General features: G+C 41.5%; 1 protein-coding gene and 1 non-coding gene across 2 annotated transcripts; one reads left to right on the top strand and one right to left on the bottom strand.

Moving 5' to 3' along the window:
* Positions 1-588: 588 nt before the first annotated feature.
* On the bottom strand, positions 589-5,729 carry LOC110893261. The gene is made up of 2 exons (XM_022140376.1): positions 5,193-5,729; positions 589-1,491 (listed from the first exon to the last, which is right to left on the bottom strand). Exons 1-2 carry the CDS (start codon positions 5,727-5,729, stop codon positions 589-591), a joined length of 1,440 nt encoding a protein of 479 aa, XP_021996068.1.
* A 695-nt stretch (positions 5,730-6,424) lies between these two features.
* On the top strand, positions 6,425-6,531 carry LOC118480631. The gene has a single exon (XR_004863611.1). It is a non-coding gene; the product is annotated as a small nucleolar RNA R71 (small nucleolar RNA).
* The last annotated feature ends 9,079 nt before the right edge of the window (positions 6,532-15,610 follow it).

Here is a 15,610-nt window from a genome sequence, read left to right as displayed (position 1 = left end):
GAAATCTTGGGCCCTAGCACAATCCCCTCTCGAACCATAAAATGACACTTCTCCCAGTTAAGCATCAGGTTCGTCTCCTCACATCGAGTAGGCACACGCTCGAGATTACGCAGACAATGATCGAAGGAACTCCCAAACACAGAAAAGTCATCCATGAACACCTCCTTGGAGTCCTCGATCAACTCGTGAAAGATCGCCACCATACAACGCTGAAATGTGGCTGGAGCGTTACACAACCCAAATGGCATGCGTCGATACACGAAGGTGCCAAAAGGGCATGTAAATGTGGTCTTTTCCTGATCCTCTGGTGCAATAGGAATCTGGAAATAACCTGAAAATCCATCAAGAAAGCAATAGAACTGCTGTCCTGACAGTCGCTCCAGCATCTGGTCAATGAACGGCAAAGGAAAGTGATCCTTGCGCGTGGCATCGTTGAGTCTGCGATAATCTATAGAAACTCGCCAGCCGGTGACGGTCCAGGTTGGTATCAACTCATTCCTATCGTTGACGACCACTGTCATACCCCCCCTTCTTGGGGACCACCTGGACGGGACTCACCCATGCAGAGTCCGAAATCGGGTAAATCAGTCATGCATGCAGCAACTTTATCACCTCTTTCTTCACTACGTCCTGCATATTAGGGTTTAGCCTTCTCTGGGGCTGAACCACCGGCTTGAACTCCTCTTCCATCAAGATCTTGTGCGTACAAAACGAAGGGTTAATATCCTTGATATCCATCAGCTTCCACACGATCGCCTGCCTATGATCTCTCAAGACACTCATCAGCTTCTTCTTCTCCTCCTCCGTCAATCCAGCAGAAATGATGACGGGTAACTGAGATCCCTCGCCCAAGAATGCGTACTCCAGATGAGACGGCAACTCCTTCAACTCAAGGGGCGGGGGTGCCTCAACAGACGGTCTCTCCTTCGGAATCTCCTCTTCCTCGATGACCTCAAACACCTCGAATCTAGGGGAAGGCTCGGTAGCCTGCAACAGAGGATCCTTCTCAACATCCAACTTAGTGACATCACTCCCCTGATCATCCACATGTGACATAAGAGTATCAATAAAGTAGAGAGTGTCATCATGCTGACGGGTGTGCCTCATAGAATGTTGGATATCAAAAGTGACCTCATCTTTATCGACACGAAGAGTCAACTTGCCATCATATACGTCAATGACTACTCGTGCAGTGGCAAGGAATGGACGACCTAAGATCAACGGGACCTTAGAGTCCTCATCCATGTCGAGAATGACAAAGTCCACGGGAAATACGAACTTGTCGACTTTCACCAACATGTTCTCCACGATGCCCCTAGGATACTTCACCGATCGATCGGCGAGCTGAATACTCATGCGCGTAGGGGAAGGCTCTCCTAGGTCAAGCTTAGCGAATATGGAAGAGGGCATGAGGTTTATGCTAGCATCTAGGCCAGCAAGCGCATTGCTGACAGTAAGATTCCTGTTGATGCACTTATGTCTGTACTTTGTCTGTATTCGGTCACAATGTAAACGATGTCCTTGTCAGTCCTGTAAGTTGACCAAGTCAACCGTCCTCCTGGTTTGACTTGGCCCAACAGTTAGAAATATGTTTGTGAAGTGTCTGAGTCGAAGGATGAGCAATCGAAGGATTATGTCTATCCTTCGATTGGCTCGAAAGATAAACCACGAAGGATACTGATGGACTTCGAAGGATATGCTATCCTTCGAAGTATATATGGATCCTTCGATGGCCATTGTGGTCGACAGATGGTCCTTCGGACAATCTGTCTAATCCTTCGACCAGACCTGCTGTGTATGGGTATAAATACCCATGTAGTGTGTTGTGAAAAAGAGACTAGAGAGACATTCAGAGATGCACACAGACAAGAGATAGAGAGCAGAGAGCATTCTGTCCGAAACACACACACACATAGTGAGAGTTTGCAAGTTAGATTTGTAAACATTGTGCTTGTAACCGGAACCTTCATACGTATTAATACAGTGGTGTTAATCGGTGAATTCTTGTGTGTTTGTTTTCTCTACTTGCTTCATCCCGGTTTGCTTACTAGCTTGGATTCCGGACTCGCTAGTAGGTTTGTATAACAAGGTTTAGGTTCGTAATCCTCCGCGAAAAGGGACCTACAAGTGGTATCAGAGCCTGGGCGAAAAGTTGGTTGTTATGGTTTTTGATCGGGTCTTCAGGAAAGAATACAAGGAAATGTGTGCAGAAGCCTGGGCATGGATTGAACATCCGCACACCATTTCTGAAAGAGAAAGTCAAAGACCTTCGCTGGTGCAGTATGAAAGACCAGCCGGACCCGGAGGTTTATGATCCTGTTGCTGTCAAGAGATTTCTCAGTAGCTGCAGATTCGACCTTGAAGTCCACACCGGGTGGATATCAAGTTTGGGAGAGCACTCAGATTCCTTGCAATGCATGAAACAGTTGCAGGATACGGTTTTGAATTTCTAAATCTCTCCTATGCTTGTCGATATTTAAGCTACTTTATGAATTATCATCTCATACAGCACTCTTTGACCTGACACATTGATCTAGAATATCGCCTCACACGTGATTGTTTCTCTATGAAACTTGTCAATGTTGTCATGGTCCGCACCGCTTACCGACGTGCCAACTGATTTTCCCAAAAAATTCGATAAATCTTTTCTGATAAAAACTTAATTTGGGTAACCGGCATTAAGGTCAAGCAAGAGTAAAACCAACATCGGAAAATCATTTTTGTAAATATCTTTGTGTTTTAAATTTGTCTTAGTTTATTGATTTTAGGGGGAGTAAATCCAAAAATCTGAAAATCCAAAAACATCGAAAAATTTCAAAAACACAAAAACAATAGAAAATCAAAAATGAGTTTCCTGGCGAGCAAAAGAGAAAATGATAGTACATCAGTGGTCTATCCAAGCCTCTTTAAACCTTAAATGAAAAACGATAAGCAGCTCTATATAAGATGTATCGGTAGGCTCACAATCATTTTAAAGTGTGCAGGGTGATATAAATCTTAATCGACTGAAGACCAGGTGGGAACCATTCATTGGCATATGGTCTTGGTACCGAAATTTCGTTTGATAGATTGCCGAGTTTCTGAAATATTCGGTCTTTATGCTGCTTATCATCTGGGTATCATGGTTGCTTCTATAAATAGACTAAGTCTAAGATCTTCCATGATACTATACATACGTGTACATAATTCATACTGCATTCGACCTCAATAAGTGATAAACAATCACATGTCCAAATCAAATAAGTGATAAAATATCACATTATCCGGGAGTCAAGTTCGTCTCTCTGCTGTACGGAAGTACTGACCTGTTCACGGACTTGCTCCTGTGCCCTCATGCATATGAAAATCAAGTTCCTCATCAATAAGTGATTATATCACAAAGGACTTGTTTTCAAATCAAAATAAGTGAGAATCTCACATCATATACGGTCAAACAGATGATAATCGGTATACTCACCGGTAAGATGAACCCTCGTGCATACCTTGATACGGGAATGTGTCGTGATGTGGATGAACACCGGTCGGTAAGTATAAATCATACATTAACGTATCCTCTAAACATGATTACATCTGATAAGTTGAGCTTAAGTGGACAACAATACCGATAATTGTTATAGGATGCTTATCTTAATGTTAACTAACTGAACAACAAGAGCGTTTTGGCATGACCGTACACTGATATGATTCTCTTACCCTCGAAACTCGCAAAAAGAATGTATGTATATATTTATTTACTGCTTTCAGTATTTACATTTAGAAAAGTCAAAAATACCAAAAAGATTTTAGGTGTGTTTTAATATAAACTTTATAAAAGCCAAAAAGATTTTATTTCTTCTTTATTTTCGATCGTACGATGTTGGAACTCGAGTCTTCGTTGCCTGAAACCTGAACGAAAACCGAATTGACTAAATCTTCATAAACGGTCGAAATTTGCAAGTTTTTTGAAAGTTAAAGGCTAAAATTGTCAAATTTGAAAAACTTTCAAACTGTCGGACGGTGTTTGATTGTGACATGGTCATGAGTGTGTCATTTATTTATGGTACCTATATTCCAAGCAGTTGTTCTCATTACGCGTTTAGATTTCTCGCATGTGCAGATTCTAAAGGCTAGGAGAACATGGTCGATGACAAGCTTCGGAATAAAGACACGACATGAAGGCACTCAAGTGATGAAGATGATCGAGTTGCCGCTGGCCATCGTCAACACCACAAGGATCTCACTTCATAAAGATAAAGTATTTCACGAGGATAACTCAAGTGGGAGCTTATGTTAAGGGGGAGTTTGTTAACACACTTCCTACATGATACGGGTAGTTTGTTGATACACTCTCTGCTTTCAATACGTGAAGACTTTGAAGATCCTCCGACATTGAAGACTTGAAAGGACATCAGAGTTTTGAGAACTCGAAGACCAAAGACCATCGAAGTTCGAGACGAGTCTACAACTATAGAAGATAAAGACAAAGCTACAGCCAAGGGGGAGTTTGTTGATGCACTTATGTCTGTACTTTGTCTGTATTCGGTCACAATGTAAACGATGTCCTTGTCAGTCCTGTAAGTTGACCAAGTCAACCGTCCTCCTGGTTTGACTTGGCCCAACAGTTAGAAATATGTTTGTGAAGTGTCTGAGTCGAAGGATGAGCAATCGAAGGATTATGTCTATCCTTCGATTGGCTCGAAAGATAAACCACGAAGGATACTGATGGACTTCGAAGGATATGCTATCCTTCGAAGTATATATGGATCCTTCGATGGCCATTGTGGTCGACAGATGGTCCTTCGGACAATCTGTCTAATCCTTCGACCAGACCTGCTGTGTATGGGTATAAATACCCATGTAGTGTGTTGTGAAAAAGAGACTAGAGAGACATTCAGAGATGCACACAGACAAGAGATAGAGAGCAGAGAGCATTCTGTCCGAAACACACACACACATAGTGAGAGTTTGCAAGTTAGATTTGTAAACATTGTGCTTGTAACCGGAACCTTCATACGTATTAATACAGTGGTGTTAATCGGTGAATTCTTGTGTGTTTGTTTTCTCTACTTGCTTCATCCCGGTTTGCTTACTAGCTTGGATTCCGCACTCGCTAGTAGGTTTGTATAACAAGGTTTAGGTTCGTAATCCTCCGCGAAAAGGGACCTACAATTCCCAATCAGACATGGGATGGTAAAGCTACCAAGATCAGACACTTTCTTTGGCAGCTTGTTCTGCACGACAGCAGAACACTCCTCACTCAGGGTGACAGTCGAAAAATCCTCCAATTTCTTCTTATTCGTAAGAAGATCCTTCAAAAACTTCGCATACTTTGGCATCTTCGCCAAAGCCTCGACGAACGGAATGTTCACATGCAGCTTCTTCAGCATCTCCATGAAACGACCATACTGCTCCGCGTCCTTACCCTTCACTAACCTACCAGGGTAAGGAGGTGTCGGCTTATACACCCTCATCGGCTCCTTCTCTGCATCCTTCTTCTCTCCTGGAGACCCGATGGACTGTGCTGTACTTGCTGGGCACAGCCTAGGGTGCACTCTGCCAGCTGGTGTCTCCATCTCAAGCTCCTCGTCGACCTCCGGGTCCTCATCGACTACCGGCTCGACCTCTACACTTCCTCGACCACTCCTCGTAGTAACAGCTTTCGCAGTGGCATTTGTGTTCTCAACAGTGCTACTGGGGAGACCACCAGGAGGTCTCTGATTCAACTTCTCTGACATCGCACCTACAGTCATCTCAAGGTTTTGGAATGCTGCACTCTGATTTTTTCATGAAAGTCTCGTGCTCCAAGAACCTTGCCTGTGTCTCCCGATGTCGAGCATCCCCCTGCGTGATGAACTGTGTAAGCAGCTGAGTCTGCTGAGCTAACGTCTCCTGGTTCTTCCTTAGCATCTCCTCTAATGTCGAGTTATTCACACCTGAACTCGATCCTGCTCCTGCGTCCTGAAACAAACTTTGACGCGGCTGAAACCCTGGTGGGTTGTTGTTCTTCCAGCTGAAATTCGGGTGATTCTTCCAATTCGAATTATAACGCTCCCCAAAATTTTCTTGATTTCGATTACCCACAAACTCTACCTGCTCTGGTGTCTCAGTAGGAGCAATAGGACACGCGGTCATGTCATGCCTACCAGTGCATATCTCGAATAGCTGCTCCTTCTGTACCTTCATATCACCCACCTGCTTTTGCAAAGCGTCAATCTGTGCTTACATCCTGGTGACCTCATCGACCTTGTGCACTCCTCTATGTGTGGTGGATGTATCTCTAGACTCAGGAAACTCGTAGCTCCTCATCGTTATATCCTCGAACATATCCATGCACTTATCAGGTGTCTTGGCGGTCAGCAGATTGCCACCAGCAGTAGTATTCAGCATATTCCTTGTAGTGGGCGTCACTCCATGATAGAACCTCTCAACTAAAGCCCAATCCTCGAATCCGTGATGAGGACACTTAAGTAGTAACTCCTTGAAACGCTCCCATGTCTCGTAGAATGACTCTCCCTCCTTTTGGCGAAACTCTTGGATCATGCTCCTCAGACGAGCGGTTTTAGAAGGGGGAAAGTACTTGCCTAAGAATTTTTCTTTCATGCCGGCCCAGGTAGTGATGGATCCCGCAGGAAGGGATTCCAACCAAGCATGAGCACGGTCAGCGAGCGAGAATGGAAATAGGCGCAGCTTGCAGGCATCCTCGGTGACACTTTGCTCCTGGAATGTATCGCAGATAGCTGAAAAGCGCGAGAGATGGAAATTCGGGTCCTCAGAAGGTAACCCATGGAACTGGATGGTGTTCGTAACCAACGTGATGATCTGGGGTGGAATCTGCCAGCGATTAACTTCGATAGCGGGTCGGGTAATGCTGGATCGAGCATTGGCCGCGTTCGGCCGAGCGTAGTCTGCGACGACTCTCCTAGTTGGGGCCTCGTTTTCATTCATAATGAGAGCGGAAGATGGAATGTGTACCTGACTAGCTCGGAAGGTGCGAAGGCGCTCGTGAAAATCTCGCTCGGGCTTAGACGAAGCAACAAACGAAGGTGGCCCCTGTGAACGAGTATGGTGCATACAACGAAAAGATTACTCAACTAAATACTAAAGCAAATCTAACCCTAAAGGCACAAATTGCAAGCAAAAGGCACCTAAAGACAATGGAAATCTACGAAAGCAAGTAAACAACTAAATAGACAACTCAGGTCGTTCTCTAAAGTGCCAGTGTCCCCGGCAACGACGCCAAAAACTTGATGTGTGAAAATGTGTATATTAAATTCGAACAAGTTTTAAAAAAGGAATCACAACCTAAACCACACACAATTGGCAAGTGCACCGGTCGCAGTGTAGGGTAGATGGCAAGACCGGATATCAATCCGTGGACACTATATGCAAACTCTAGATAATGAACCTTTGTCGAATAAAAAGTCAATTTTTAAGTTTAATTTGGAAGTGATTTTTAATAATTAAATAATAACTAAATTAAATAAGAGAACGTATGAAACAAAGCCAACAAACGAAGCAAACACGCGAGCAAATTGTGATCAAATATATATGAGATAAAGGCTACCTAGGTGTCGAATCCCTAGAATCATGCAATGCTAATGTGACAATGATAACGGTTAAATATCTATTTCCCTCGATTGACCCCCCGCTAGAGATGTCCCAAACGAAGAAGCAAGACTAAATGTGAAGTGCTAGAACGAACCGGCTCGAGTTATCGATACCAAATCCTACGAAGATCAAGCAATGAAAGCAACTTACCCCCAAAACCCTCAAATCGCAAAGCAAACCCAACTTTGATAATTAAAATCCTAGGAAACCTTAATTACGATGCAATAAACGAGCCCGAGCTATCGGTCACCCAATCTACCCACCAATAATTAGCTAATAACCTAGCTCACCCTAATCGTCTTTCGAGTCACAAGATGAGGATGCAAGTTTTAATATAGTGATTTTAATTATTAGTCAACTTGGTCAATTTCTCAACACAATACCTAACTCGAAAATCCTAAGATAACCGAATTAAATTAAATTCTAAGTCTAAGGGGAATTTCTTCGTGCCTAAACCGCTGAATTTATTGACTGATAAAATAACCAAAACATACCAAAATGCAATATCAAGATCAATACCAAAGAAAAGTTATGTAAATCACATCAAATAACCGAAAACATATCACAAACGCATTACAACCCTCTAGTTCATCAAAACCTAGGTAGTTATGAAGTTTAGCTACTCATAATATTCAAGAAATCAACAAAACAAGGTCTGAAACAAATTGAATTCATAGTTCAAGACGAAAAGAAACCGAAAAACTAATGTTTAACGAACCGAAAACGTCCAAAACTCGAACCGAAAGCTTCCCAAACCTTTAATCAGCATCAAAGTGCTCCAAGATCGTCTACAATTGCTCCAGAATCGCCTGCTATGCGTGAATCATTCTAACCCTAATTGGCTGCATTAGATTTATAATTTTTTTGCGAAATACGATACCTTTACGGACCGTATGGACCTGACTTTACGGTCCGTAAGGAACTAGGGTTTCTGGGCGTGCGCTTCATGCTTACGGACCATGTAGACCTAGTCTTACGGTCCGTAAGGCTTCCTGTTCAGCATTAATTTATGTTTTTCCTTGCTTTTCCGACACGTCTTTCCGTGTTCCTTTCGCTGCAACATCTTTCACTCGAATTCATCGCGACATCAGCAAGATCCTTATAAATTCATGCAAATACATAATTTAAGCAAATAATTACCTAAATCGCGAGAAAACCACATCCAATATCATCAAAATGTAAGGAATTCGATATGAAAAATATGTGTAATTATGAACATATCACTGGGAGTCCCGACAAGTCAGGATTTTAAGTAGAAAATGTTGTCACCCAAGCCTGACCAGCCTTGGGTGATTGTGATTCATCTCTATCCCACCATCTTTTTGATTTGTAAAAATCTTTCACACCCTTTATCTTTCCATCAACCATCTTCCCAAAGATATGTTTTACTTTTCCATTAAAAGCTTTTTCAGCATCAAATTCTTCTTTACTAGAAAAGAATTGATCTAAAATTTCAACCTTGCCAACTTTCAACTTCAAGTTTTTTTTTTTTTTGACAATAGCGGAAAGTTTTCATCGTTCATTTCTGGAACGGAATTCTCATTCTTTTTCACAACAAATGACTCCTCTGACTTTGACGAGTCAGAATCATTGTCAGAACTACTCTCTGATTTAACAACCCACTTCTGTTTGTTCAAATTGACTTTTCTTTTGTAAAAAACGTTTCGAACTTTCACCAACTTCGAAAGTTGAATTTTAGAACACTTTGAATTTTTCTGTTGGTTGTTCTGTTTTATTAACACATTTCTTTTTCAAATCTGAGTTAGAAGTAACTCCCTGTTTTGTATAAGTGGACTTGGGGCAATTCCAAGCAATGTGTCCAACTTCTTGACATTTGAAACAGGTTCTTCTGTCAACTCTTGATGCAAATTTATTCAACATATTCTTTTTCTTCTCAGCAAGAAACTGTTTGTTTGACTGTCTCCAGAATGGTTTCTTCTCTTCTTCTTCTTCAGAACTTGTACCTGAAACAAATTTTGTGTTTGGTTTATAAGTTTTCTCATTTTTATAATTTTCTGGCGGAATAAAACCTAATCCATTCTTTTTGAAGTTACTTTTATGGTTTGATTTCTTTTGAAAACCAGAACCAGAACTGTAACATTTTTTCTTGTTCAATCTATTGAACTCTTGAAGTGTATTTTTTAGGTTTTTCAGTAAGATTTACATCTTTTATTTCAGAAATATTAATTTCCGTTAGTTTGAAAACCTGGTTGATCATTTCAGTTTTGACACTTCTTATTGGAAATTCCTCATCAGAAAATAATTTGTCAGAATCTTTCAAAGTATATGCTACTTTGAATATTTCATCATTCAAATTATTTTTTGACAACAGAAATTCTTTATTGTAAACCTGTTTGACTGGTGAACTCTGACACTCGTCTGATGATCTTGAACTTTCAGATTTAAACTCCAACTTAGACTCTTCATCCATATCAACACCTGATCGACCACTTTTTTTAATATCTCAGACTCATGATCAGTGTCAGACGCTATGAATGTGACATCAATGTTGTCTGGTAACTCATCAATGGTTTCAGACTTTAACTTTATGTTGACTGCCTTTTTTAATCGTTCCTCATTTGGCTTTCTGGGAGAATAACTTTCCCAGATCGGAGGCGGACACTTGTTATATTTGACACTTTGTTTCTTACCAGTATTCATATCTTCCGACTTTTTATCTTGAAAAGCTTCAAGACCTGCAACAGTAGGATAAACTCTGTCACTCAAATAATCACAAGTTGTATAACTCAGCAACAATCGTTTGATTCTCTCATTTTCAATCTTTTCGAGTTCCAAATCCTGCTTCAGCTTAGCACAATCTTCAATATACTCATTGATGACTTTCTGCTTCGTCATTAATGTTGAACTCATCATTGTCTGAGCAGCTCCCATTTCTAGGTTTGTTTTGTTCAAGTTATTAACCGTTCTGTTCAGCATATCATACGACTCTTTAGCATACTTAACATCAAACAACAATTTTTCTTTCAACTCTTCAAGCTCCCTATTCTTCTTGTCTTTTTCTTCACAATGTTTGCAAGATTCCAAACATTTTAGACAAGGTTTCGTAACTTCAATAATCTTCTCAACTTCGACGATTTTTTCAACTTCAACATTTTTCTCCACCACCTTCTCAATCACATTTTCAGACATCGGTTCTTCATCAAATTCCACTTTTACCTCACACTCTTCATCTTTGACCTTCTATGTCGAATTTTCTTCAACTTTTTCTTTCTCGGCTTCTATTTTTGCCTTTTCTTCAGCAATCTTTCTTGCTTCCAATTCTTCCAATTCTTCCAATTCTTTCTTCAGACGAGCAACCCTTTTCTCTTTCAACATCTCAATTTTATCTACAAAAAACAAATTAAAACTAAATGTGTAACACCTCGAAATTTTGCGTCCAGTAATGTATTGACACGTGTCTTGAGTTTACACGTAGTGTTAAATACTGAATAAAGGACTAAAGTTGACAAACATAGAAAGTATGTAAATTCGAGGGTTAAAAATGTCAACGAGGGATAAATGTACTGTACAGTAACCCTAAATGATGCTCGTACCTTCAAACGGATAAATCATGGATCGTACGGAACGAATTGCGGAAGAAAGTGAGAGATTACAAACTACAGGGGTTAACTGTGTCAATATGTTTAAGTTATACCTCTGAGTGACCCTTTAACATAACCGAGGCTTTGTAACAGTAAATTACGCTCACTAGAATATACGATATAAATTTCGCGAAGTTCCGTTTTAAAACGAGAAAGTTATGATCAATTTCGTATGCGAGGGGTTAGAAGCGTCAACAATGAAAGTTAGGGCTTTTCGGATAGTAATTAAACTAACCGGGGACTTAACGACGCGGGTAAAAGTCACAAGGCCCTTATTCGTAAATAAACAAGGCCCAAAACGCAAAGTTACCCCTTCGAAACCGAAAGGCCAGGGCAATAATGGCAAAAGATTTGAAAATCTTGGAAATCAGGTCTCACGTGACCCGCGTTAGAGATACCAGTGATCTTACGCGGGCCGCGAGCCAGGTGCAGATTCGTTTGCTGAAAACAGGATCCAGGCGACCCGCGTAAGGGAAGCCTGATCCTTCACGCGGGCCGCGTCAAGGCGCCAGATGCAGAATTCGGGGACAGGTTCATTGTTTGCTATTTTAACCGCCTTAGAACGTAATTATGGCAGCATGGGCGCCCCTTAAACGACCCCTAGCACCCAGGGACACATGTTGATGATCAAGGAACCCTTGTAGCCTTAGTTGTGATGATCTTGTGCTTCCATTTTCACTATAAAAGGCCATGTAGTGCACACATTTGAAACACACCTCAAACCTGCTTTCTTGATCACTTCTGGAGTTCAAGAGCATTCTTCTAACATCTCTGGTCGTGTACCAAGCTTCTGTAAGTTTGCCTAACCCTTCGTGGTTTAGTTTTTACATAGTTTTAGCTTAAAAGTCAATCCGTCGTAATTAACGATTGACTTTACGATAAATCACAAATGGTCCAGTGGTTTGTCGAATCAAAGGTAGTTATATGTTAGTAATCATGTAGGCTTTAAACCCCTAAAAGGGCACCCTCTGATTCCCACTCTAACTAGTCCGAATGTCGAGTCAAACTTGCTTAGAAAAAGTCAACAGAATGCTATTTTGCGATTTTACGCATAATCGGTAATGTAGATAGCGTGTAACCTGTTTTAACACTCATATAACATGATAATAAGTATATTAACTAGTCTAAGCTTGTTTGATCCGACCATTTACTGTTTTGACCCGGTTCGGAACCGAAAGTCGCAAAACTTTGACTTTTGCTTTGACTTCAATTCTGACCCGTTTTGGTATGATTTAGATATGCCTTAGGACTCTCTTAGGACTCTCTTAGGACCAGGTTACATGATGGTATAACCCTCTGAGACCGGTTCGTTGTTTGTCCGAGTCTTTAACACATTTCCGATAAATGCTTAAAAGTTGACCGTAACGCCTTTTTTACTTTAAAACGAGAACTTTGGACACGTGAAAGGACAATAACCTTAGTTACTGATTTCTAAGAATGTCCCTAAAATTTCACGTCAATCCGAGGTCCAGAATAGGAGTTATGCTAAAAAGCGCAATTACGGAAACCTTAGTAATTTAACGGCGCAATCAGCATAACGCCTATCTAAACCCAAATTTCGACACCAAACCTTTTACACACTGATGTAAAATAATATTTTGAGATTTGTAAAGATTTTTTAATCATTTTTAACCTGCTCATAACCTGCGGTTATGGCATCGGTTCGGTAAATACCGAATATACCCTTTTTGGACATAACTTGAGTTCTACAAAGTATTTTGACCCGATTCCAGTTGCTACTGATTTTAAATAATAAATAGAGTATTTTGGACTTTATAAACTGTTCGGAAAACTCAGATTTCCTGTAGAACTCAGAAACCTCTTTTATAATCTTTAAAATGACCGAATTACCCCTACGGGGCATATAATGGATTTAAACTCGTTACGGGCATTATGGAAGGTATCCTACTGATACCACAACCTCTTCAAAGAATATTGAATTAGGAAACTTGTGTAGAACTCTTACGGTTACCCGTTACGCCTTTTGCGCACACGGTCCGGTTTGTGTAACTAGTTTACATAAACTAGCCGAAACGGGTCAAACCTTATTGTTTCGACCTCAAAATCCAGAGTGTGGTTATATTACCCATATAAAACAAGTCTTCAAACTTGTTGGGTCCAAACCACATTCCACTCCTGGTTTTCGCCTTTCACGCGATTAAACTGTAACTATCCTTTGAAACTAACCGGTCTAAGCTAAGGCTAAATTAAAGACCCGTTAGGATTCTAATAACTTGTTTTAAACCTTCGTTCCAGAGTAGGAGACCAGTAAAAGAAACTTGCATTTGTTTATTAAGGATAATACTTGCTCAGGTAAATACTTTTAACTTATTTTCCGTTATACGGGCTTGGGTTACGGTATTTAAAATACCGCTTGGTCGGGCAATTGACCCCAACTCATTAGTAGTCGGGTGATTTCAATGTGACCCGTTTAAAAATTGGTTTTGTTGGCTTTACGCCTTTGGGAGCTTAATGACCATGTCCCGGATATCCTTGGCATCATTTTACGAAATGGCCACGACCTCGACACGCGGGTGTAGGCGTACACCCGACAAGGTGTCTATATTATTGAAGGTATAACCGTTGGTTTTCCCGCCACGGCTTTATGCTTTGTGGCGTGTCTATTAACCTTTAACTCGGCACGACCCAGGCGACCGAACGCATAGTAAACATGTAATTCTTTTACAAGATTTAATTATAAATTATCCCAAGTTACAAAGAGTTTGTGCCTTGTGCATTCAAATCAATTTTATTAACATTTTACAAAAGTGTCGGTTGAATGTATTTACCAGTGTAAACTGACGTATTTTTCCCAAAAAGATTAATGCAGGTTCTACTCGTAATAGGCTGGCCACTCCTTAGCATCGTTAGAGTCTCGCAAGCTTGGGATGCCAATAATCTGTTGAACAATATTTTATATTTTATTTTGATCCCCTGTGGATTATATTTCGACGATTGTGATACTTCGATATTACATTCAATAGTTGAAATATATTTATTTTTATGCTTCCGCTGTGCATTTATATATTGTGTAGTTTCACTATATTGTTGCCAATTACGTCACGGTAATCCCCCACCGGGCCCACTGGTGAAACACGTGGAAATCGGGGTGTGACAGGTTGGTATCAGAGCCAACATTGAGTGAATTAAACACTATCCTTATGTGTTTAATCTCAATGACACAATTGCACATACTCGAGTCTAGACAAGAACATAGGACAAATTCGAATTGTTATTCCAGTTTGTCTTTTATCGTCTATTATGATTTAAAGAATTATTAAGCAGGAATTATGCCACCAACAATTAGAAGAGGAGGAAGAGGCAAAGGACCGATCACTACTCACAATGATCACGAGGCCGGACCTTCGAACATGCGAGCTCCTTCTAGTACAAGGAGTGAAGAACCTCAGAGACGTAGAAGAAACCTCTTTGAGCCAGCAAGACGGTCTACCTCACACAGTTCGACACCTTCATACCGTCACTCTTTCGGACCAGATTCGGAGAACAATCCCAGTAACCCTCAACCTTCGTTTATACCTCTCCAGCGATCTGCTTCGCATTGTTCCTATGGCGATCCTACTCCTTTCTTTCAAGGCCGATTTAACCCGGCTGATTATGTCCAAGAACCAATAGGTTATAACCCATTAGGACCTGAAGACCATTTCTCCGAAGATAATGCGGTAGATATGGATGAAGACACGGATCCCATAGAACCTGCAAGGGGTACTCCCAACCACCCTATCGAGATCTCTGATGGGTCATCCTTTCATGGAACACCCTATCAAGGTCCCGACAGTTTCCAGGCGAGGTTTAACCAGTGTGACTGGTACTTCACACCTTCTCATCACTTCTCGCCTCATGAGCAGCAGCGACAGGATCCCTCCGAGGATTCGCGTTTCGTGGCAGTTACGCCACCGCCTCCATCGCCACTAGTTCAGCAAGTACCTCCTGATCCGCCAAGGCGTAGGAGATCAGGCGCGCGGATGTCTACCCGAGGAGGGGAATTCCACTTTAGCACCCCTCGCTACTCGAGTGCAAGTCACTTTCCGCCAGTGCCTGAAGAACCACAGTTAGGGGAACCTTCTGGTCACCCTGCAGAGGTGAATTCTGCACCAGTTGCACCACCTCCGCCACCATTCGGATATGACAATCCGATACCAGTGTACGCCGGTTCCACCGCGTACAACCCGTTTGAGCAGCCGACTCACACGCACTACAACTATAATTATGATGCCGACCCATACATTGTAGCGGCTAATTACAATGCCCTCCATCCCGACAGAGCTTATGGAAACCTTTGGGGAGGAGATTACTCAGCTCATGGGTATCCAGCACCTCCTAGACCTCCGGTTCAACAACCGTCGCAGCAGCCACGTTTTTCTCCACCGGAGCAGGAAGAAATCCTCCACCGTCTAAACCGA

The sequence above is a fragment of the Helianthus annuus genome, chromosome 7, assembly GCF_002127325.2.
Source record: "Helianthus annuus cultivar XRQ/B chromosome 7, HanXRQr2.0-SUNRISE, whole genome shotgun sequence".
Classification (NCBI taxonomy): domain Eukaryota; kingdom Viridiplantae; phylum Streptophyta; class Magnoliopsida; order Asterales; family Asteraceae; genus Helianthus; species Helianthus annuus.
Note: the sequence above shows the minus strand (reverse complement) of the source record. Positions and strands in the feature narration are given on the sequence as shown.